The 24,500-nt window shown below is 36.5% G+C and overlaps 1 protein-coding gene across 4 annotated transcripts in view; it reads left to right on the forward strand.

The window, feature by feature from the left end:
• Positions 1-1,690: 1,690 nt before the first annotated feature.
• tnk1 (tyrosine kinase, non-receptor, 1) overlaps positions 1,691-24,500 on the forward strand; it is a 24,104-nt gene continuing 1,294 nt past the window's right edge. The window contains exons 1-13 of one of the 4 annotated variants that reach the window (XM_030162734.1): positions 1,693-2,017; positions 9,673-9,861; positions 10,407-10,477; positions 10,565-10,753; positions 12,628-12,780; positions 14,336-14,613; positions 15,939-16,065; positions 16,211-16,357; positions 17,518-17,612; positions 19,550-19,792; positions 20,012-20,076; positions 21,998-22,482; positions 24,008-24,103. In XM_030162734.1, the coding sequence (XP_030018594.1) occupies positions 9,699-9,861; positions 10,407-10,477; positions 10,565-10,753; positions 12,628-12,780; positions 14,336-14,613; positions 15,939-16,065; positions 16,211-16,357; positions 17,518-17,612; positions 19,550-19,792; positions 20,012-20,076; positions 21,998-22,482; positions 24,008-24,103 (2,112 nt within the window). In that variant the 5' untranslated portion in view covers positions 1,693-2,017; positions 9,673-9,698. Of the gene's footprint in view, positions 2,018-9,672; positions 9,862-10,406; positions 10,754-12,627; positions 12,781-14,335; positions 14,614-15,938; positions 16,066-16,210; positions 16,358-17,517; positions 17,613-19,549; positions 19,793-20,011; positions 20,077-21,997; positions 22,483-24,007; positions 24,104-24,500 lie in introns of those variants that run through there. The other 3 variants (XM_030162732.1, XM_030162733.1, XM_030162735.1) reach the window with 3 other exon arrangements.

The following is a 24,500-nucleotide window of genomic DNA, read 5'->3' on the forward strand; positions in this document are numbered from 1 at the left end:
GACTTTAGTGATCCCACTATGGGGAAATTTCACAGGTGACAGCAGCAACATACAACATACAACACACCAGTAATTCTTCCTCCGCCTTGTGCTTGTGTTTGTAAATGTAAATGTCTTCCTGCCTTGAACAAACACCTGTGAAGTGTTTGTGTTTGGCTGGATGTCCATGAATCAGGTGAAAACAGATCTGAGAGGTGGCTCCTGTCTCTGAGTGGAAGCCCATTGTGTTGGAATTGAGTCACTCTGCAGCTCCACCACAGATACTGTACCAGGAAGTGCAAAGTGCAGCAGGTCCAGCTCCTGCATTCACCTCCACCGCCACGTGGGAAAGGTTACAGACAATCCAGACAAACCCGTTTTACAGCAGCAGGTATGAAGACTGAAACACAGAGACACAAAACCATTGAACTGTCTTTATTCAGCTCATGGCAAGTTTCACCTGAGAATTAAACATGAATAATGGACTGAAAATATCTGATGATTAAACTGTAATCAGTCCAATGACTAATATGTTGTTGAAATTCTAATTCAGGTCATTTTCTGACTCAGGTTTATTATATTTAGACTGAAAAAAAAAAAAAGTTTTTTCATTATTGTATGTTATTTTTCAAACAAACATATCATTCACCTCATAGCATAATTGTTTAAGTCATATTTTTGGCCAAATTGTGATATCTGGAAAAAAAAAAAAAAAAAAAAAAATAGAATCAGCACTATTAGGAGAGTAAAGTTATAGATATTACAATTTGGTAATGCTATGAGGTTAGTGATATATAGAAATCATCTTGTTGTACCTTGCACAGGAGACGCTGTAAATAAAATCCAAAATATGGAAATGAAAACAAAATACACTGATGATATGAAAGTAATCAGACAATGATAAAAATAATGAAGAAAATGGAAAAAATGATGACGAAAATGAACAAAAAGTTACAAAGGAGAATAAGACACAACAAAAGTGGAAGAAAAAAAAAAAAGAAAATGGACAGAATTCTGAAGAAAATAAACAAAGGTTAACAAAATAATTAGAGACTGAAAAAATCAAGATGTAATTATTAATTCAGAAAATGAACAAAACAATGAAGAAAATGAACAAAATAAAAAGGAAATGAAAAAATTAACAATATAATAAAGAAAATGAAAGGAACCCAAAAAAATGAAGGAAATGAGTAAAACAATGAAAGAGATGAACAAAATAATATAGAATATTAACAAAATAATGAACAAAATGAACAGAATCGTGAAGAAGATGAAAACAACAAAATAATAAAGAAAATAAAAAAAAATATAATGAAGAAAATGAAAGAAATTAACTAAAATATATATATATAAAAAATAATGAGGAAAATGAGGAAAACAATGAAAGAAATGAACAAAATAATATAGAATATGAACAAAATAATGAACAAAAAGAACATTAGAAGATGAAAAAATAACAAAAATAATAAAGAAAATGAAGAATATAATAAAGAAATAAACAAAGTAGAAAATTAACCAGACGTACACAATATAAAAATCTTTAAGACATAAATTACATCAGACATTTCCTGTTTGGTCCTAAAGTCCTTCAGGCTTTAAAACCATCCGTGCGTCATTATTATGGATTGGTTTTACGCACGGATCTGGTCCACAGACCGGACTGGACCAGGCCGGATCTGGAGGAGGACCGTCCGGGTGCAGGTGTGAGGAGTCCGGAAGAGGTGTGGTCCTGTCGAAGAACCTGGAAAAGGGCGCAGGAAAACGGCAGGAAAACACAGGTACTGGTGGCCGACGCACCGAGGACCTGGAACCACACAGAACCGGGCTCCTGGATCTGGTTTCACAGCGTGGACTGGACCGGATCGGATCGGATTTAGGACCGGGACGGAGGTTTGGAGGTTTGGAGGACGAGGCTCGGTTGAGGAGCGGTGGAGCTGGTTTCAGTACCGATATGGATCTGTGGTCTGGGGTGGTTTGGGGGTAAAAGAACCGAGAAGAACCGGAGAACCAACAGTTTGACCAACGGGAGACTAGTCAGGTAATCTGATTAACCAGTTATCTGGTTACATGTTAGTCCTGGTAAACCTAAAGTCAGGAAACTAATCCCATAAAGGCTGTTTGTGATGGAAATAAACCATTAAAATAGGTTGAAACAGCTTTGTTTTAGTATTAACAAAATCAGTTTACAGTATAAATTACTGTTTCAAATGATTACTTTGATGTAAAGTAGTGGAGTACTTTTACTGAAGTACTAAAGTACAGGTTTGGGTGTTGGGTACTACAGCAGAGCTCAGGTTAAAAATAGAGCAGGTGGATTTTCATTCTATACAGATCATTATCACCATGAAAGATTAATCATTTGTTTATTTTTGATTAGAGTTTGAGTGAAAGTTGAAGAAAACAGACGAATAGTAGTGAGTTTAAAGTGTTAAAGTATATATATGAGATTAAACAAAATGAAAAACAATGTAGATGAGTAAATAATAGGTAATAAATAAAATTAAAGAAGACTAAAGTGTTCTAAATGTAAGAAGACAAAACAAAAACAATGTCAAAGAATCTGATGAAACAAAATGAAAATCAATGCGTAAGATACAAAGTGAAAGATGAAATTATTCTGAAATATGTAACAATACATATAAGATAACGTAAAAGACGCGATTAAATGAAAAATGTAAAATCATAAAACAGCGAAAAAAATTGTGTGAAAGGTTATGATGAAACAACATGAAAAACAGTATAAAGTGATAAGTAAATGTATAATGTATAAAGCCAGAGAACACTAAAATGTTTCTAAAATACATGATGAGGATAAAAATAACATGCAAAACATTGTAAAAGATGGAACCAAATGAAAAAAAAACAACATAAAAAGGTGAAATAACAATAAATATGTAAAAGTCAAATCAGGTGAAACAAAATGAAAACAATGGAAAAATATTTAAAAAGTAAAATAATATGATGTAAAACAAAATAAAAGACATAACTAAATGCAAATTTACAGTATAATTAGAATAATTACCATGATATAAACACATATCATGATAACAAAGAGATGAAAATTATGTTAAAAAACACACTAAGATAAAAACTACGTAAAAGTTGAAAAATTAAAACTATCAAAAAAACAAAACAGCACAAAAGATGTAAAAGATGTAAACTACAGAAAAAAACCGCAACATAACAAAAGCCGTGTAAAGGTGCGATGAGATAAAAACAATTTAAAAGACTAAAAAGATGCAATAAGAAAACGAAACTATGTCAAAGATATAATATGATAAAAACCACCAAAAAAACCTACAAAAGAGGTAAAAACTATAGAAAACACACCAGATGAAAAAATATTTAAAAGCTGAAAAATAGGAACAAAATGAAAAAGATGAAAACTAAGATGAAACATAACAAAAACTACATAAAAAAACTGAAAATGGCAAAAAACAAAAAAGGCAATGGCTACTGCCACAGTACTGTGGCACTTGGAAGAAATGACAAACTAGTGATAGTATATAGTTTTGAATAGGAATTATTGTTCTAAACACTTTATATCAGGGGTGTCAAACTCATTTTAGTTCAGGGGCCACATTCAGCTAAATTTGATCTGAAGTGGGCCGAACCAGTAAAATAATAACATAATAATATATAAATAATGTCAACTCCAAACTTTTCTCAATGTTTTACAGTGAAAAACGTAAAATTACATGATGAAAATGTTTACATCTACTAACTAACCTTTCAAACAATGTGAATAACATGAACAAACTGAAAAAAAAATTGTAATTTTAACATTATTATGTTTTAGTTTATCATTTCCACATGTACATTATAACTTCCAGATCACAGTGGATCTACAGATAAACAAAATATTTAGTAAAAGGTGGAATATTATTAAAATTGCACTTCTCTTTAGACATTTCAGGTTGTAGTTACACTTACAAAGAGAAAAATTTGAGTTGTGAGTATTTATAGGTTATTATGAGATTGAATTGGTCTGAATGTGGAACCTGAACTAAAAGGATTGTTAATATCGTCAGTATAACTTTTACATTTCACAAATTCATCCCAGGGGCCGAACTGGTGCCAGATTTGGCCCCCGGACCGCATGTTTGACACCTGTGCTCTATATGTTGTTTTAAGGCGTTCTTTGCTCTGTGCATTCAGTGAGGCTGGAGAAGGTGGGCGGAGCTACATGTTAGAGGCAGCAGTGTGCAGTGGGACTTCTCAGTTCTGTGTCAGTTCAGTGTACTGAGTGCTGTGGTCTGAATTTGGCACTCTTGGCGCCGTGCCAGCGTAATACGGGACCACGCTGGCATGCACTGTGTTAAAAGAAGTAAATATGTTTTTCCCGCCACTCGTCCTACTGGGACGCAGAATTGTGACGTTTGTCGCATTTCAATGATGTAAAGTTTGGATAAATGCGACCTGGCCATTCAGACTGAAGTCACATTGCAAAATATCAGATGTGTATCGGATTTAGGACCACATATGAAAGTGGCATGGGTCGAATTTGAAAAAATCTGATTAGTGCTGTTCAAACAGATCAGATACAGGTCACATATGGGCAAAAAAATTAGATTTGGCCACATTTGTCTGCAGTCTGAACATAGCCTTGGATATATAGTCTGTTAGTGATATGAAATGTAAGTAAAAATGTGAACTTTCTGGTAATTGATGATGTGTTTTAGTTCATTTATTGCGTTTTGTTGTTGGTGAATACTTCCTGAATCTGCTTCTGGACCTGTTGATGTTCTGATCCGTTGACTGTAAATGAGCCTTTGTTATACCTGATCGTTTTTCCCTGGAGTGTTTGGACTCTCGGAGGTCGACAGGAGTTAAACATTGATCCGTGTGCACATACAGAGCTCGGTGTGTTTGTGTTGTGATGAACTTGTCTGCTGATCGGTCTGTTTGGGTGAGGTTTTAATTGGGAGTTGTCCCTGGATAATAACACAAGTCCAGGCTCGTACCCTCTGGTTCTTCTCTGGATTCAGTGGTGAGAATGTTCACAGTGATGGTAGTTCTGCTTCAACCCCCCGTCGTTTAGTGGAGATGTTAACTTTTCTCAGGGTGGAGGCTGACGGGGGTGTAAAGGCCTCCTACAAACGCTGATAAGAGCCTTTTATGGTGGCACGGTGGAAGAGAAAACACTCACAGGTTCAACAACAGAAGAATTCGCCTCATTTCTACTTTAAATTTGATGTTAGGGGCTTGAAAGTTGAGTTCACTCATTCCAGGAAATAGACAAGACCCTACTTCATTACACCATAGGTCAGGGGTGTCAAAATTGTTTTAGTTCTGGTTCCACATTAGGATAATAATGCAAAATAACCTATAAATAATGATAACGACAAACTTTTCTCTATGTTTTCGAGTGAAAAAAGTAAAATTACATGAAACGAAAATTGAAACGAAAAATGAAAATTATATGAAAACGTTTATGTCGAGGCCCAAAACGGAATCTGTCCCGATTCAGAATCGAGCCGGCCCAGATTGGAATTCTATTCTGGGCTGGCCTAGAATGGAATCCTGCTGCTATAATGTTATTTTTATACCATGTTTAATGCAAATGATCTAAATTATTACAAAAATCAATACATGGAATTTGCAAATATATGAAAAAAAAAATGAAACAAACAACATTTTAATTGTAAACTATAATACACTTTATTTACAAATAGAACCTAGTGGTACTCCCCACCAATATATGGTACAGTGAAATCGACTGAAATTGGCAATAGTTACTCAAGGTATGTAAGACTGAAAATGTAAATCAGCACTAATAGACCAGAAATGTCACATTGTTGAAAATGCAATCAAACTTGCACTGAAGTCTTAGACATGTTCATAGTCATTGACATGTTTGCTTAGAACATTTTCTCACCTCTATCCTTTTAACACCTTTTCTTTGAATATTCACACCTACAGTCTTTGATGGCTTCATCAAAGGTTTTTGTGTTCTCTTAAATATACTCAAATATATGTATATTTGACAAATTATGGAATTATGGATCATTTGCCGGCCCGATTCTGAATCGGGACAGATTCCGTTTTGGGCCTCGACATTTACATCTACAAACTATTCATTAAAACAACCTGTAACGTCTTAAGAAAAATAATTGCTTTTTAACATTATTATATTATTCACAGATTCAACAACAGAAGAATCTGCCTCATTTCTACTTTTGAGTTGAGTCTGAGTTCATGATAATTTCCTGTCCAAATAATTATAATATTTTTGTTGTTGTAACTTTATGCCACCACTAATGAAGTTTCACTTTCTCCAGGAAATAGACAGGACCCTACTTTAGTCACTTTAGCTCAGATTCCACATTCAGCCCAATACGATCTCAAATTGGCTGGACCAGTAAAATAATAAACTATAAATAATGTCAGCTACTTTTCTTTATTTTTAGACTGAAAAAAGTAAAATTACAGTGTGACAATGTCTACATCTCCAAACTATCTTTTAAAAAATGTGAACATGCACAACCTGAAATTTTTTAAAGAAAAATAATTTTAATTTTAACATCATTATGTTACTCACAGATTCAACAACAGAAGAATCTGCCTCATTTCTACTTCTAGTTTAACACTAGGGCTTCAAAGTTCATGACATTTTCCCACCAGATAATTATATTGTGTTACATTTTTGTCTGTTGGGTTAACTTTATGTCACTATTGTTGAAGTTTTTCTCTCTCCAGGAAATAGACAGGACTCAACTTCATTACACCACAGATCAGGGTTGTCAAATTCATTTTAGATCAGTACTAATATGGTCTCAAATGGGTTGGACCACTAAAAGAATAACATAGTAACCTATAAATAATGTCAACTCCAAAGTTTTCTCTTATGTTTTTGAGTGAAAAAAGTAAAATGACATGATGAAGATGTTTACACCTACAAACTAACCTTTAAAAAAAAATGTTAATAATATGAACAACCATAAAAGACTTGAAATTTGTCAAGAAAAATAAGTGCAGTTTTAACAATAGAGACTAAAAATAAATCTACAACCACCACAATCTTCTGCGTTTCTCACTGTCTATTTAAACTTGAGATCATTATGATTATTACAGTAACATGTTTCCTGTCAGTGTTTTTAAAAAAAAATTCCAAGGAGAAATTGTCTGAGTGTTTAAAGCATATTTTATAATTAGCAGAAGGTGACATTGACAGTTTAAATGAAAATAAATGATTCTCATGTAAATTTGGTAAAGTTTTTGTGAATATCATTTAAACATTATTACTAACATATTGATTTATTACTGACTGGGATTGAGTTCAACCAGTTTCTAATATAGTGAAAAATAAGTGATTCAAGCCACAATAATGTGTTTTCATTGTCAAAATTTATCACCATGATTTCATCTTTTTCCTTGTAGCCGCTATCACTTCACCTCTAATTAAAAGAGCTGCAACAATTGATCAGTTGACTATTACATTAATCTTCAACTGTTGTGAAAATTGAACTTGTTATATTGTAGTCTTTTAAATGAGTATTTTTCTTGGTTTCTTTACATTTTTATCACAGTACACTGAATATTTTTAGGTTGTCAGGATTGTCATCTTTGTCTTGAAAACACTAATCACTATTTCCCACCATTTTGTAACATTTCCTCAACCAAAAAACTAATCCATTAATAAAGGAAACAGTCAATAGATTAATCGACAATGAAGCTGCAGCTGCAAAATTACAGTGGCGAAAAAATTATTAGACCATCAAAAGTCATTAAAAACAATGGTTATGTAATCAAGTACTAACTCCTGTGTGTATCATGTGACTAAGACAGAAAAGAAAACATGGAATGCCTAAAAGCACTGTTTTTGTCAGTACAATGCCATAGCTATTGATGTTAGAACTGAAGTGATTTTGGTTATTATCAAGAAAACCATGGAAAATGGATAGATATGAGCTCTGAAATTAAACTATTATGAGCTATTTTTGTTGTTATCATATTTGTCCAACAAATGTACCTTTAGTTGTATCAGGCATTAAAATGAAGAAGAAATTGAAGAAAACAAGGGTGGTCTAATATTTTTTTTCGCAACTGTATGATGCATTCACATGCTTTTTACATTCTACTGCTTTGTGACGATGCTTTTTCCTGATAGTCTCTGTTTTTTTTCCTGTTTTTAGCTCTTGACACTTTTCTAACATTCACTAAAAAGAAATGTTGAAGTAAAACTCAAGTACAATACTGGAGTAAAAGTATTTTCTTACATAACACTAGTGCTAGACGCAGAAAGTGAAAATGATCAGAGTTCAGGTTAAGTAACGCAGTAGAAACATAAACACATGAACAGGATCCGGTTGAACTGGTGCCTTGGATCCACCAACAAGATAATGTTTCCTTTAATGTCTCAGGAATAAGTCGCCTCCGAGGTTTAACATGAGTCACTTAACTCTCAAAGACCGGCAAGTAGTTTATGTTGACTTTCAAATGATTTTTTCTCCACATTTAATGTTTCCTCAGTGATTTATCACCATTTATTATTGTATTATTCTCTGTATTTTGCATTTTTCAGTATAAATCATGTATTTTCCAATATTTAATTCACTGATCATGTAGATGTTTATAGAAGCTTAGAGTAAATTCAAAGGTTATTAGATCAAAACAGAGAAAACTGAAAAAAAAGTGACATTTTCAGCAAAATATATCATTCATTGAGCTGATACAACAACTTATTTTGTTCATTTTTATTCATTTTGTTTCTTTTTATTCATTTTATTTATTATTTTATTTATTTATATTATTTTGATGCCTATTTTGTTCTTTTTTTTCTTCAATTTTGTTGAGTTTGTGGCTTATTTTGTTCATGTATCTAATTTTTTTGTTTGATTTAGTGTTCAGTTTTTTTTTGTTTCAATGATTACATTGGCTGTTTTTGCTTATTTTGTGGCTATTTTATTCTTTTTAGCATTTTTTTGCTTATTTCATATTATTTATTATTACCTCCGCCAAGGAGGTTATGTTTTTGCCGGCGTTGGTTGGTTTGTTTGCTTGTTTGTCTGTCCATGTGCAAGATAACTCAAAAAGTTATGGATGGATTTGGATGAACATTTCAGGAAATGTTGATACTGGCACAAGGAACAAATGATTAAATTTTGGTGATGATCGGGGGTGCACTGATCTGCCTTGGCGGAAGTCTGCGCTCTCCGAGTGCTTTTCTAGTTTTGTAAATTGTTTGTTTTTGTACATTTTAGTTATTATTTAATCTATAAAAACCAGTGTCATTTATGTTGTAGAAAGTGACAATGTTTCTCCGTTCACTACTGAGCCTCTGAACATCCAAATGGGTCGTATGTGATGACCATGAACTATGACAAACTGCATTGTACACCAATTATTTACATGTATTGATAGGATTAGTGGATGAACAGGTATTTTTTTCTTTATTTATTTTAGTATTGATCATTTATTTCCTGATATTTTTATTATACTTGCATAAAGCAACTGTAACACACAACAATTTCCCCTGGGATTAAAAAAGTATTCTGAATCTTTTGTTAAGTTGCCATGGAAACAAAGCGGAGATGGGAGTGTTTTTATTGGATGGACCAGCTTTGGGTTTTTCAGGTCTCAGATCATGGTAGAAAGTTCAGTTTACTTTTCCAGGGCAAGAAAAGTAAAACAGATGAAGTAAATTGGTGAAAGTGCTGATGTTGCCCTCTGACCTTTGGCCTTTGTGTTCAGGCAGGTCGGCGCCGGGTGGCCGGGTCATGGTGATGGACCAGGACACTCAGTGGCTGTACCAACTCTTGGCTGAGGTCCAATTGGAGAACTTCTACCTGCGTGTCAGAGATGGACTTAACATCACCCGCATCGAACACTTCGCCTACGTCAAAGAGTCGGACCTGGAGCAGATCGGCATCAGCAAACCGGGTGAGTGTCTGTGTGGACCATGAAGGGTTCAAACTACCACTGCAGCTTTGGATGGATGGATGGATGGATGGATGATGGATGGAATGATGGACGGATAGACGGGCGGATGGATGGAGTGGCAGATGGATAGATGGATGGATGGATGGACAGATGATCATAGATAAATGATGAATGGATGGACGAATGGATGGATGGATGATCATAGACAAATGATGGATGGATGGATGGAATGATGGACGGACAGACGGACGGATGGATGGAGTGGCAGATGGATAGATGGATGGATGGATGGATGGATGGATGGACGGATAATCATAGATAAATGATGAATGGATGGATGAATGGACGAATAGATGGATGGATGGATAATACACCAATTCTCCATAATAGAAATGTCATTAATAAGGACATTATTGCAGTGTATTGATATTTTGTCAGCAGAAAAATATCTTTTCAGTAAAAATGACAATAAATATGTACAACTGGAAGTAAACTGAACTATATAATAAAACCCTGACTTTGGATCTGTTTTTGTCCTCCATCAGCACAGAGAAGATTGTGGGAGGCTCTGAAACGCTACAAAACAAATTCCCGGTCACGATCATGGATGGCAAAGGTATCAACTCACCTACATCGTGTTAAATATGAGCTGAACATCACATCTGTACATTCGGTTCATTCATTCATTCATCTGTGGATGCAGGTGTTCAACAGCCGAAGTGTGGACAGCGACCAGTGGACCGGAGGAAGTCCTGCTCAGAACCAGGACAGCAGCAGCCGGGCCCTGCCCTGTCTGATCCAGGACAGTGAGCTGATCCTGGGGGAGAAGCTGGGCTCGGGGTCGTTCGGCGTTGTGAAGAGGGGGGAATGGCACACACCGACAGGGAGGGTGGTGAGGACCTCAGCCTGGTGTAGCAGAGTAAACCTGGTGTAACAGGCTGTAGTTTACCCCCTGTCCAGACTATACCTGGGGTTGAAGCAGCCTAGGCCAGATTAAACCCCCATGATATCAGTAGTGTTGAGTGAAATACACAAGGATTACTTAATTTTTCAACATTTTATCGGGGGTTCAGCTTTGTCAGATAAGTTAAGTGACAAAACTGAGTTAAAGCTTAATCTACTAAAGGTTTGCGTGCATCGAAAAAATGTACAAACTGATTTACTAACAGTGCGCACTAAGGGTTGCATCTTTCAAAGGTTCAAAATAGCGCGTCTGCATTCAGTTAGTATGTTTGTGGCAGTGAATATGCAATATGGGGCGTTTACAGGCAATTGTGCATGTGCTGGAGAAAATGTAAATCTATTAATTTAGCACACACAAAGTGATTTATTAAACCCAAAAGCAATTTTGCTCATAGAAACTGTGTCTATATTTTACACGTGTCAAAGGGAGGTGCAAACAGTTTGTATGCATAATTGCACACACATGGCTGCGGTTATTGTCACAAGAAGGAGACATAACATTGAAACAATGAAACAAGACACAGGGAATGCATTTTTCACCCTTGTGTGAACATTTCTGGAATGAATGAGGAAACACTCATTAAAGCATATGGCCTATCCAGCCTTGTCATTTTGGCACTGTTGGAGGAAGTCAGAGCAGGTTTGGAGCCACGAGAAGGAGTCGTGCAATACCTGCAATGACAAAACTTCTGGCAAGTTTAAATTTTTTTTGCATCTTGGTCATTCCAGCGTATGGTAGCTGTTACAGCTGGGATCTGCCAACCCCCTTTTTCAGATGTGCTGTCTGAAATCCTAAATGTCACGTCATGCTGGATGGCCAGGTTTATTAGGTTTCCACACACTCAGGACTCCTTGAATGAGGCCAAACAAGGCTTCTTTGCTGTAGCTCATTGAAGTGTTTATTTGCTTCTTCTACCAACACCTCTTGTTCTATAAGGTCGAATTTAGCTTTGCGCTCGTCTCTCCAAACTCACCATGCTGCAAACCAACAAAAAAACCCTCATTTAAATAGGTGTGTCTCCAACACGTTTGCACTTGTTGTCATTTACACAACCACTCTTAGTAAATAACCCACAAAGTGCGGTTCAACCCCACACACAAAATTCTAGATTGTGCATGCAAATTAGTATATGCAAAATGGGATCTTAGTAGACCCGACCTATAGACTTGTATTACTCCAACCAGAAAAACAACCAGTAAAATATTAGACTTCCACATGGATGGATGGATGGATGGATGGAAATCTAAGATTGTGGCCACACTTCTCACTATTGTTCACACATTAAAATAAAAACACAGACCCACATTATAATGTAATTGTAACATAATGTTCAATTAATTTGACTGTTTATAATATAATAAAAGTCATAACGTCCTGAAACTTCAAATTATAAGACTAGCAAGTCCTCATTACAATATAAATGTTCAAAGTTAAACACACAAAGTGGTCGTAAGTTTAGATCTTTGTGGAAGTGTAATATTTTAGTGATTTAAGTTTTTCTGGTTGAAGTGTTTAGAATTTTAAGTTAGTTTTTTCACATAACTTACCTGACAAAGCTGAACCCCCAATAAACTGTTGAAAAATTAAATAATTCTTGTGTATTTCAATCAACACTACAGATATGAGGATATAATCAGGCTTTAGGGGCATGAATTGGCCTAGGCTATAACATACCCAGGGTATAATAAAGCCTGGGCCGCTTTAGCTCCAGGTAGTCTGTTACTGGGGTAAACTATGTCCTCTTACATCGAATCACTTACAGATGGAGACCTCAGAGGTTTGACTTGTTTGTGTTGTTTCAGCTCCAAGTGGCGGTGAAGTCTCTCAGGAGCAGCATGTCGAGGCAGACCGAAACCCTGACCGACTTCCTCCAAGAGGTGACCACCATGCAGTCCTTAGACCACCCCAACATCATCCGACTGTACGGCGTGGTGCTCACACAGCCCCTGAAGATGGTAAGACATGTGGAGGTTTGGTTCTGTCCAAATAGAACCTGTTAACTCCATGTAGGCTACTGTGAATCTGTACTGTTCCACTGAGACAAGGAAGAATACAATCAAATGGTATCAGTCAAAATTATCAATATCTTAAGACATATTTTTGGCCAAATTGTGATATTTGCATAACTTTACTCTCCTAAAACTGCTGCTTCATTTTATGCAGAAATCATAATTTGGCCAAATATATGATTTAGACCAGTGGTTCTCAACTGGTCTGGCTTCAGGACCCACTATCACCCCTCAATGACAAACCATGACTCAAACTGATAAAAGTTAAACTTTTATATTATACAAACATATTCAATGAAGAGATGGTGTGTTCTGAACCTGTGATAATACAGAATATCACAGTATGAAAACACAGAAGACAAGTTTAATGATAAACCAAGCTTACCAGTAGGTGGAAATATTCCTTTAACGCCAAAATGGGATACATTTTAACCAAAACTACAAAGCTAAAAGAGCATTCAGTCACTTATTCAAGCATTAAACACACTGAGGTTTTTGTCAGCTCCACAAAAAATAAAGCATAGGACTTGTTTCTTAACATTATTTTTTGCCCAGGCAAAGGCAAATGGGTTTACAACCCACTTTTGGGTCATGACCCATCATATGTAAATCACTGATTTAGGCAATTATGCTATTATGCTATGAGGCTAACAATAAGTTTATTTGAAAAATAACATATATATATATATATATATATATATATATATATATATATATATACATATATATATATATATATATATACATATATATATGTATGTATATATATATATATATATATATATATATATATATATATATATATACACACACACACACACACACACACACACACACACGGTTTTATTAAGTTTATTACATTCTACTGATAGTTGGATCATTTGGAATAACTGATCAACAGCAGCGTCAATAAAATAATCTACATACCTGAGACTGGAAAATTTGTTTAACCCCTTAACACCTGAATTTATGTACAAGTATATTAAAGAATAAATTACTTGTGTTTTTGCTTTGAAGTAGATATTAAATTAAATGCAGAGTGTTAATTACTATATTATAGCACATACAATAGGTAGAAATTTGAGTATGATGCAAATTTACAACACCAGGCATAATTTTTAATAGTGGTGAAAAAGTAACAAAACAGCTTTTCTTGTCTCAGGAGATGGATTTATTAATGCCACAAAATTATTTTCAGTGTCTTGACTAGGTATGTAACAAATATGACTGAACCAGCATTGGGGGATTATCTCAGCTGATTTCATAATTGAAACAGTTTGATGCAAATTTTTGACAGTCAGTGTTAAGGAAATGATTACTATAATGACGTTATCGTCATTAATTTGCATCGTAGTTATTGTAGGTGCTATATTCACATTAACAATCTCCATTTGATTTAGGATCACAGCAACAACCTAAAATGTTTTTTCTCTATAATTGTAAATAAATTTAGACAGTAAGGGGTTAAAGTCCTAAAATGTGTTTTTCTGTGTTCCTCCAGGTGACTGAGCTGGCTGCTTTAGGTTCACTCTATGACACCCTCCGCTCGCGTCAGTTTGAGTACCCCCTTCTGCGTCTCTGGCTCTTCTCCACCCAGATTGTGGCCGGTATGGAATATCTGGAGAGCCGCCGCTTCATCCACAGGGACCTGGCGGCGAGGAATGTCCTGCTGGCGTCCAGGGAGATGGTCAAGATCGGCGACTTCGGTCTGATGAGGGGCCTGAGCCACGAGGCCGATCATTACGTCATGTCAGCGCACAGACGGATCCCATTTGCCTGGTGAGGACTGATGGAAGAAAAGGGAAAAATGCTGAAGTGGATGTCGGGTATAGAATGGAATCTGACTGGGAAAACTAAAGAGACTGAAATTCCTAACAATGAACAAGTCATTGACACTTGAACCAGTCAAATGTGGAATCAGTTCATGAGTTAAGAATTCAAAATCTATATTCTGTGAATACTTAGATGCATTTATCACTTCTTATTTCCAATGTGTGAACAGATTGAGCACCTTCTGCAACTTTCTCAGTTACTACATCCATAATTGCTTCTACTCTTTTACAGCTGAAACAATATTTAGCATTAGCCACCATTAGATGAGCTTATGTTACATTGAAACAGAGCTGAATAACGTTAACAAATGACCAGGGTCTGACACAAATCTGGTCGTACACCGGGGAAAAAAAGCATGTGGATTTCTTCACATACGTAACTCGGAAGACCCTTTGTTCTACTAGTCAGAGTCTTTATCAAACATGCAAAGACTGACTGAACATGTAACCAGTTGTATTATGTAATGGGTTGATTTATGATTAAATACACGCTTCAAAATGATGATAATAATAATAATAATAATAATAATAATAATAATAATAATAATAATAATAATAATAATAAATTTTATCTGTAAAACATTTTACAAAACATCTTTGATAGACAAATCTCAAAGAGCAAGAAAAAGACAGGAGGTAAAAATCCACACAAAACAGTAAGACATAGAAGGTTAGAAATGGTTTGTGGAGGACCCTGTTCAAGTTAACTTTCTTGTATTTGGGTGAGCATATTATACACACTTTACTATTTATGTTATAAAAGGTCATATTATTTTTCACAATTTGTATTAGGTTATAATTCAAAAGTTGTTCACGTTTGCATATTTTTTAAAATTCTGATCCAGCCACTAAAATCAGCACATGGTAAACAGTGGTAAATTACTTTCTCCGAAGTCAGTAAATAATATACATGGGCACATTTTAGATCATTTCACTTAACACAAAAAAATAATAGTGCATATTAAGCTATGTTGCTGTTAATCATTGACATATGCCAGGCTGCAAAAATAAACAAGTAATCCAATTTTTATGTTGTATATTGACATGACGTTTAAAGGGTTAAAAATATGACAGTATTTGGTATTTTTGTTTACGGCTCACGAAAAAAGTTAAAAACAAACTGTATGAAAACCATTCTGACATTACTATGGCGCTGTGCAGATAATGTTTTTTTTCTGTGATTATGAAGGGCCTCTCTGGGCAGGATATCAGAGGTATTAATGAAAGGGTAATGTTTAATGTTCTGTGTCTGTTGTTCCTGTTTTCCTTCAGGTGTGCTCCAGAGAGCCTTCGTGTGGGCTCCTTCTCCCACGCCTCCGACGTCTGGATGTTAGGCGTCACCCTGTGGGAGATGTTCACCTACTGTGAGGAGCCGTGGTTCGGTCTGTCGGGCAGACAGGTACACGCTTGTCAACACTGTGTTACCAGTTCACAGTGTGCCGTCAATGTTTGTACTCACGTTTGGAATGTGTCTCCCCACCCAAATGCTGTTCGTCTTTGTGACATGTGACTCAGTGTTTCAGTATTTACTGTGTTTGGTTCAGATTTTATGGCGTGTGGAGCGAGAGGGCGAACGCTTGGAGAAACCGCCGGATTGTCCACAGGAACTGTACGGCATCATGAGGAAGTGTTGGTCCTGTAACCCAGCGGAGAGGCCCACATTTGGACAGCTCACCACATTAGTAGCAGAGGTCTGTGGACGGAAACCTCCAAAGCTTTAAACCAGGGATGTCAAACATATGGCTCGTGGGCCAAAACCGGCCCACCAAAGGGTCCAATCCAGCTCATGGGATGAATTTGTGAAATGCAAAAATTACACTGAAGATATTAACAATCAAGGATGTTGAAATCATTTTAGTTCAGGTTCCACATACAGACCAATATGATCAGACCCATAAAATACTATCATAATAACCTATAAATAATGACACCTCAACATTTTCTCTGTTATAGAGTGAAAAAAGTAAAATTAAATGAAAATGTTTACATCTATAAACTATTCTTTTAAAAAATCTGAATAACATGAACAACCTGAAATTTCTTAAGAAAAACAAGTGCAATTTCAACAATATTATGCCTCAGTTTATTATTTACGCATTTGCATTACAATTTACAGATCACAGTGGATCTACATGTACATAAAACATTTAGTAACAGGCAGGATATTGGAAAAATTGTAGAGTTTGGAACAAAAATTAGTTTGATACCTTTGACCGTTAACGTCTTCAGTGTAAATTTTGCACTTCATAAATTGACCCATTTGTTTGACCCCTCATTTACACCATATACTGAGGCTAAAATCAGCCTCATTTTGACTTTACAGGTCACAGTGGATCTACAAATACACAAAACATTTAGTAACAGGTGTCTGTTTTGGTGTGAAGAAGTGAAATTAGATGAAAATGTTTACATTTACAAACTATCCTTTCATAAAAAATGTGAATTATCTGAACAAATATGAACACCCTGAAATGTCTTAAGAGAAGTAAGTGCAATTGTAACAACATTCTGCCTGTTACTAAATGTTTTGTGTGTTTGCAAGTTGTAATACATGTGTAAATGATAAGCTGAGACATTATTATATAATATTGTTAAAACTGCACTTATTTTTCTTTAGAAATTTCAAGTTTGTGGGTGTTCATGTTATTCACACTTTTAATGGATACCCTATAGATGTAAACATTTTCATAATGTAATTTTACTTTTTTCACTGTTCTCTTACTGCTCTATCCATATTAGGCTGAATGTAGAATGTGAACTAAACTGAGTTTGACAAAGCTGGTTTAACTGCTGCAGAAAATACACACATATGTCTGTAGTTGAGTTACTTTACGTCGTTTCTTCTGCATAGGCCAAACCGATGGAGGTGCAGGCAACGAGGGACTTCAATGAAGCCAGAAAACTTGTTCTCTCAGCCAATGACTTAGTGACTGTCGTAGACCACGGGTAGGTGAGAGGAGGGAGGGTGGGGGGAAGAATGGGGGAAACACAGTGGGCCTTTGTTGGGATGAAACAGAGGATTAAACCATCCTGCTCTTCGGTGCATTCCACATGTAATCTGATGGAGTCCTCCAGGTCGGGCGCCTTTACTGTTCTAGGACAACAGACCAGGGGTATTTATTCAGTCACTAGTATCAACTCCTTCGCGATTAAAGTGAGCAAAGTTTAAAGAATAAATCCACCATGCATACATACATTCATACAGTCTGGTTCTAATTCAGTGGTGTTACAGGGCAGAGCTTGGTTGAATTCAGCAGAGATGTTTCTAAGGAGTTGAGATTCTAGTAAAGATTTATAGAAATTAAAATCTTTAGAGGCATAAAATTGCACTTACTTCTTTTAAGACATTTCGGATTGTTCATATTTGTTCAGGTTATTCACATTTTATGAAAGAATAGTTTGTAAATGTAAACATTTTCACGTAATTGGACTTTTTTGCACTAAAACATACACCTGACTCAGGACCGATTCTTAATGCAATATAACACAGATGCATGGGGTGAACTAGTAGAAATTAAAAGGACAAACACAAGTTTACAATTTGTAGGAGTACTCCCCCTAGAGGACTCTTCACATCCAATTTTATACATTGAATTCATTCATTTACACCCTTATGGAGCCTCTTAAACCCATTTGCCCCCAGTTACTGAGGCAGCCAGAGCTATGCTAATGCTAATGCTATTCTATGTATGATTGTGGCTAGAAGTACATCAGCTAAAAACTCAACAAAACCAATTTTCCGAAAACAGAACACAATCCAAACAATAAGCACTTAAATGGACAAATATGGAAATTAGTCAAACAGTCTGAGACCAGAGTATGTCATGAATAATATTATAAAACAACAGACCAATGAGACTTAGCACTGCTAAGCTAACACTAAACAGATTCAACAGTCCAAGGATTATTTCTGCTGATAAAACTCACTAAAACTCACTGAACAAGACAAAGAACAAAAAGAAAGGTCCCGTTATGAAGAGATGATGATGACTGTTGTCTTACCTTTACTGTTTTCTGATCATAACTTGGTTTAAATGAATGAAACTTCTGCTACTGGCTAATTCATTGGTTTGTGTTACGTTAAAATGATTCCCACTGGGAACAAATGGCCCAGGTTTTAAGCCATAAAAACTATTGCTACAGAGATGTTTATTTTATATGCAAACATACAAAAGTAAAAATGTTTAAGAAAAAATAGTCGTACTCTGAGGTACAGTGGGTTGAAATCACTGTCTTTAGATTTCCAAAGGAGATTTTGTTGTAGATGTGTTTTGGTGCACAAGTCCTAAAAAATTGACCTTCCTAGTTCAGAATGAATTAGAATGACTTGAGCCCAGTGTTTCATGTTATTTAAAGATGCGAGAGATTTACGAGTGGAAAAACATTAAGTGCATAAACTCTCATGCTGTTTGAGGATGGGTTACAATTATAGAAGTCATGTAACTCATAATGCACAAAATGAAACATGCGCTATTCATTATGAAGTTCCAGCAGGTTTGTCGGAAATCCAATGAAAAAAAAAAAAAAAAAAAAAAAAAAAAAAAAGATTTGCAAATAATTTATAAACAAAAATGAAATGGAAACCTGTAGCTATAAAGCATTTTAATGTCATGTACTATTCATTAGTTATTCAGAAAAATGTGCTCACATATAATAGCTCCCCCTTGTGGTTGACGTGACATCATTTCCTTTTATCTTCCATTAAAATCCATCCAGTTTAGTCTCCACAGCCTGTTTTACTGTTGTTATAATAATTCTATTAGGTGCTTGGAACCCCAGTATAACTAAATACATGCACCTTTCCAGATTATGCTCCTGTATTGAGCAGTGAATCACAGTTTCCACACCAGACCCTCACCACTCTACCTTTACTGGTTTTACAGTTTGGATATGAGCGAATGGAGGGGTCAGAACCAGCGAACCCTCTCCGTCGGCTGGTTCCCCGCGGGCCTCATTATGCCGGTGGTTTCTCCCGCTGCCCCCACCACCATTCCTGCCAGCAGCACTGCCCCACCCCCTCCTTCGACAGCCCTGATCTCGGCCCCTCTGAAGGGCAGTCTGCAGCACACCGGGCATGGAGACCTCCACCCCAAGAAGTCCTGGGGAACCCCAGAAAGCCTGGACGAGTCAGTGAACGCCTCATTCACACCTATTTACATTACACTTCTAAGTTTACAGAGAATGCCCAACACAGAAAAGATGTCAAATTCCAGAACACTCACTGTTACTGATGAAAAAATAGATTTCACTGAGTCTGAGAGGTGGTGACCTTTGACCTTCTGTCAGTGTGTATGGTTCATGATCCAGAGCTGTCGCACTAATATGTTACCATGTGACCTGTGCAGAAGTGGCAGCTGGAGGTCGGGTCCAGTCAGGCAGAAGGAGGGCTCTAATCTGCAGAAAATGGCAGGTAAGACCTAAAAATACAAGCAGACGCATAGACCTGCAAGAGCATTACATTTAGATCATGATTTCAGATTTTTTTAATAATTGGAGTAAATTCTACATGCCTTGATCCAAGTCTGGACAGAACTAGCTCTAAGTTTGCACCTCTTCAAAATGTTTTCAAAGTAAACTACCAATGCTTCTTCCGTTGCCCCTTTTCCTTCCAATGTACCCAGGAACTTTTACTAACAGGAATTTATTTGCCTGGGTAAAAGAATTCCTGGTAATCTGTGTGCTTTGCATTTCCACTGCACCTCGAAGTTCTTGCAAGCATATTCAAATCAAGCTCTGTCATTTGGAGTTACTGACTGAATTTCTGTATTTTCTGGGTGTATTTAAGAAATATGTTGAAAACACGTTCAGTTTGGGGTTGAGGGAAATTTTTTTTAGCTGGGTAATTTTGATGGAAACGTGCTGAGATTTTTCAAAATCCCAGGTAAAGTTAAAGTTCCTGCGGTGGAAAACATAGGATAGGATAGGATAGGATTAGACTTTATTTATCCCAACGTGTGGAAATTTCACAGGTAACAGCAGCAACATACAACAAGTGACTGAAAATGAAAATTTAAAGAGAAAAATTTGAAATCTGGTAGTTCTAAAGAATTTGAATTAAAAGGGACTATTGTCATCACTCCACTGAACTGTTTTAGCATCTTAAATTTCTTGTGTGCGTGTAGTTTTCTCTTGTCATCGTCCACTTCTCATAGCTTCTCTTTTGCTCCATTTTCCATGTCATTAGCCTCATAGATTAATTGCCTAAGTCATGTGTTTGGTCAAATTGTGATATCTGTTTAACTTTACTCTCCTAACATTGCTGCTTCATTTTATGCAGATATCATAATTTGGCCAAAAATATGACTTAGGCCATTATGTTATGAGGTTAACGAAATTATCTAAACACAAACAAAGTGAAGCTTGTAGAAATGGAATAAACAAGTTTCCACTGGATTAAACACCAATCAGTGATCTTCAGCACAAAGCCCCATCCCCAAGAACACTGGGGAATCTGAAAAGTCCAGTCTCCCCTACTAGGAACTTTTTTCAGGGAATGTTTGGGGTGGAGGGAAAGTTTTTTATGAGGTAATTTCAGTGAAAAGGTTTTTTAAAATCCTGGGTAAAGTTAAAGCCTCCTGCCTTTCTACCTTTGTACATTAATTTTGAAGAGAAATTCTGATACTTATTCTCTCTGTACAAATGATCATTTGTTGCTTTCTGTTCCATACGCCCGTACAGAACTGTACAGAACTGTACAGAACTGGGTCAAAGGGCTTTTGTTTACTCTGCACCTTATGCATGGAATCATCTGCACAAAGACTGGAAACTGAGTTCATTTCATTGAGGGATTTTAAATCCAAACTGAGGGTTCTTGAGGCAATTCCGTAACTTGCACTGGTTTTTCTTAATCTGATCGTAAATGTTATTGTCATTAACTAATTATTGTTAAATGTGTCCGTGATTTGTGTTTTAACTGTAATCATGTAACTGTGTTTTGTATTTGCTGCTGCCTGTCTTGGCCAGCACTTCCTGGTAAAAGAATTGTATTATTTAACCTTTATTTACCCAGGCAAGCAATTAAGAACAGATTATTTACAAATGAAGCCTCATAAAAGAGCAATGGCTCCTTGAGGGGTGGGGGGGCTAGAAGTAAAAATAAGGTTATGCAATATATAGAAACAAACAGTTAATAAATAAGTACATTACAATAACAGTGAGACATGTGGGAGACAAAAGAAGTTCTTAATCTCAATGGGATTTTTTTCCTGCTTAAATAAAAGTTAATAAAATAAAACTACAGTTCCTGTTGTGAACTGTTTGAGTATCTTTATTTTCTCACGTGTGTCATTTTCTCTGTCCGCTGATGAAAAGACCTCTCTTTGCGTCTCCAGGTCTGTCTCGGAGCCTGGAGTCGGTCCTGGGTGGATCCCGGCCCAGAGCTCAGACAGTGGTCGGGGTCCAAGTGGACCATCAGGGCAGACCCCTGACCAGTGTGATGGCAGCTCGTAGCGTGGTGACACAGCAGGACCCCCGTCGCTTCAGCGAGGCCAGCATCGTCCCGCCTCCCCGGCCGCCTCCCCCCAACCTCAAACGTCTGAACATGAAGTCCCAGAGGAGGGCCCCGGTCCAGCAGATCCCAGGCTCCTCGTGGCCTCCACAGGTGGTCCTGGCCCCTCCCATGATGCCAGTGCCGGTTCACCCTCCTCAGCCCCCGCCTCAGCAGGTCATAGGAGGGTCCAACCTGGTTAAGATGGCCCACATGGCCCGATCCACCCCCCAGCTGGATGAAGCAGCAGACAACAGAGAACGAACCCGAGATCGATACCGTGAGAAGTCACCGCACGTTCAGCACACGAGAGACAGTCTGATCTCACAGGTAAAAGAAGTTCAGAGGGTTTTAGACCCTTTAGGTCAAGGACACAGTCATATGATGATTAATGTGGGCCATGTTACGAGTTTTTTTATGCCTCCATTTACTTCATTACCAATGAAATGAATAGGTTATACAGTTCCATTTTTTTTCAGGTATCACACACACATATAATTGAAGTACCATTAAAAAATACTTTACTGAATTCAAATGATCAAAATCACCTTAAATCCTCATAATTCTCAACCTTTACACTGAAGCGTTTTGCAATTATACTGATATTGCCCCAGTATGGAATATTCAAACTCAAACCAGATACACAGCAAGACCAGGTTTTATAAATATTTATACAAGAATAGGATTGATATGATACAATACCTTAAAAGGAGCTACACCTAGTATTTTGTATATTCGAATATTAAAAAATTACATTTAATTATCATTAGTGTTTAGAATAACGTGTAAAAAGTAATGTGAAGTTTTGCCAAAAATGTGAATATACTGGACTGTAGAGATATGAACTGAATTTATTTACACTAGTGGGGGTTTATGTGACCACTACAGGGAGTAGTGAGTCACTCAAGGCCAAGTTGAGGATGAGAACCAGCAAGAAAAAACTGTCAGAGTCAAAGAAAAGACAAGATAATGAAAACAGTATTATTGTTTTCTCCACTGGGCACAGCTGTAATTGTAAAGAATGGAGTTTGATGCTGAAATGTCGCATTTCTTCTTCACGGGTGAGCTTGATTCTGAGGCTTATGAAGGCATAAAGTTATAATGGAAAGTTATAATCTTGACCTTTGTTGATCCACGATTCAGCCTAAACTGTGACAGTTCTGACCTTGTTTGTTCAGTTCCAAGCAGATCTTTAGTTCAGCTACTGACAACACAAACTGTACAGCAAACAGAGGTGATTTATGTTTTTTCTGTGGCTGTTTTCAGTCTACAAACAGAGCTAAGCTAACAGAGCTATAATGTAAACTATCAGATGATGCAGCATATGAAGATTATAAGACAGTGTGTTATTTTGACTAACCGTCAAAATAAACATCTATTAGTTTTAGTTTTGGAAGAAAACTCAATGATACCATATACAGATGTGTGGACGCAATGAAATGTATACTTTTCAGAAACCAATGCAATCTGTGGATACATCGGGTTGATTTGTTTGTCATTTTAGTCTTAAGTGTGTTCTGGTACCAGACTGACCCCTGCTGGTCAGAGTTTGGACTATCAGTACTACATAGAAACACTTTAACAGTGAAATAATCATCATTGCTATGGTAATTAAACTTCAATGGAAAGGGTTGTTACATATGCATGAAGTGAGATATTAAAAGATTACATGAATACATTGAAATAAATCAGAGAAAAAAACAATGAATTCAGCATGTTCCTAATATGTGGGCATGTTAAAACCAAAAGTCATCCTCAGAAGTTCTTACACATAGTGAGGGTCTTGATCTTGGACAAATATTCTACGACATTATATGGTCCTAATATGTAGACTGGTTCCTGTTCTGCTGTGCAGGTCATGGAAGCGGTCCATGGAGTAACCACTGAAGAGGTTCACGCTGCTCTTCACCGGAACGAGTGGAACCCTGTTAGAGCTGAACAACAACTGAAGGTCAGATGGTGATGAGTTAAGTCATGTCTAGGCCTCCATGCTTCTGTTAGTCAGGGCTGGGGGCGTTGTGTTTTTGTGGTGTCTGTCTGTCTGTCTGTCTGTCTGTCTGTCTGTCTGTCTGTCTGTCTGTCTGTCTGTCTGTCTATCTATCTATCTATCTATCTATCTATCTATCTATCTATCTACCTATCTTTGAGTTTTTCTTTTTTTCAATACTAAGAAAAATGTGAAAGAAGCAATAATGTCATTTAGCCTGTATACATGATTATAAAAATCTGATAACTGTTAGTAATCTCATAAATGCAATAATCAGATCTGATGTGTTTACATATACTTAAGAAATATGTTAATCGGAAAACCCTGGTTTAGATGCTTCATTCCATTATGGGATCTTTTT

This window comes from Sphaeramia orbicularis, chromosome 18 (genome assembly GCF_902148855.1).
Source record: "Sphaeramia orbicularis chromosome 18, fSphaOr1.1, whole genome shotgun sequence".
Classification (NCBI taxonomy): domain Eukaryota; kingdom Metazoa; phylum Chordata; class Actinopteri; order Kurtiformes; family Apogonidae; genus Sphaeramia; species Sphaeramia orbicularis.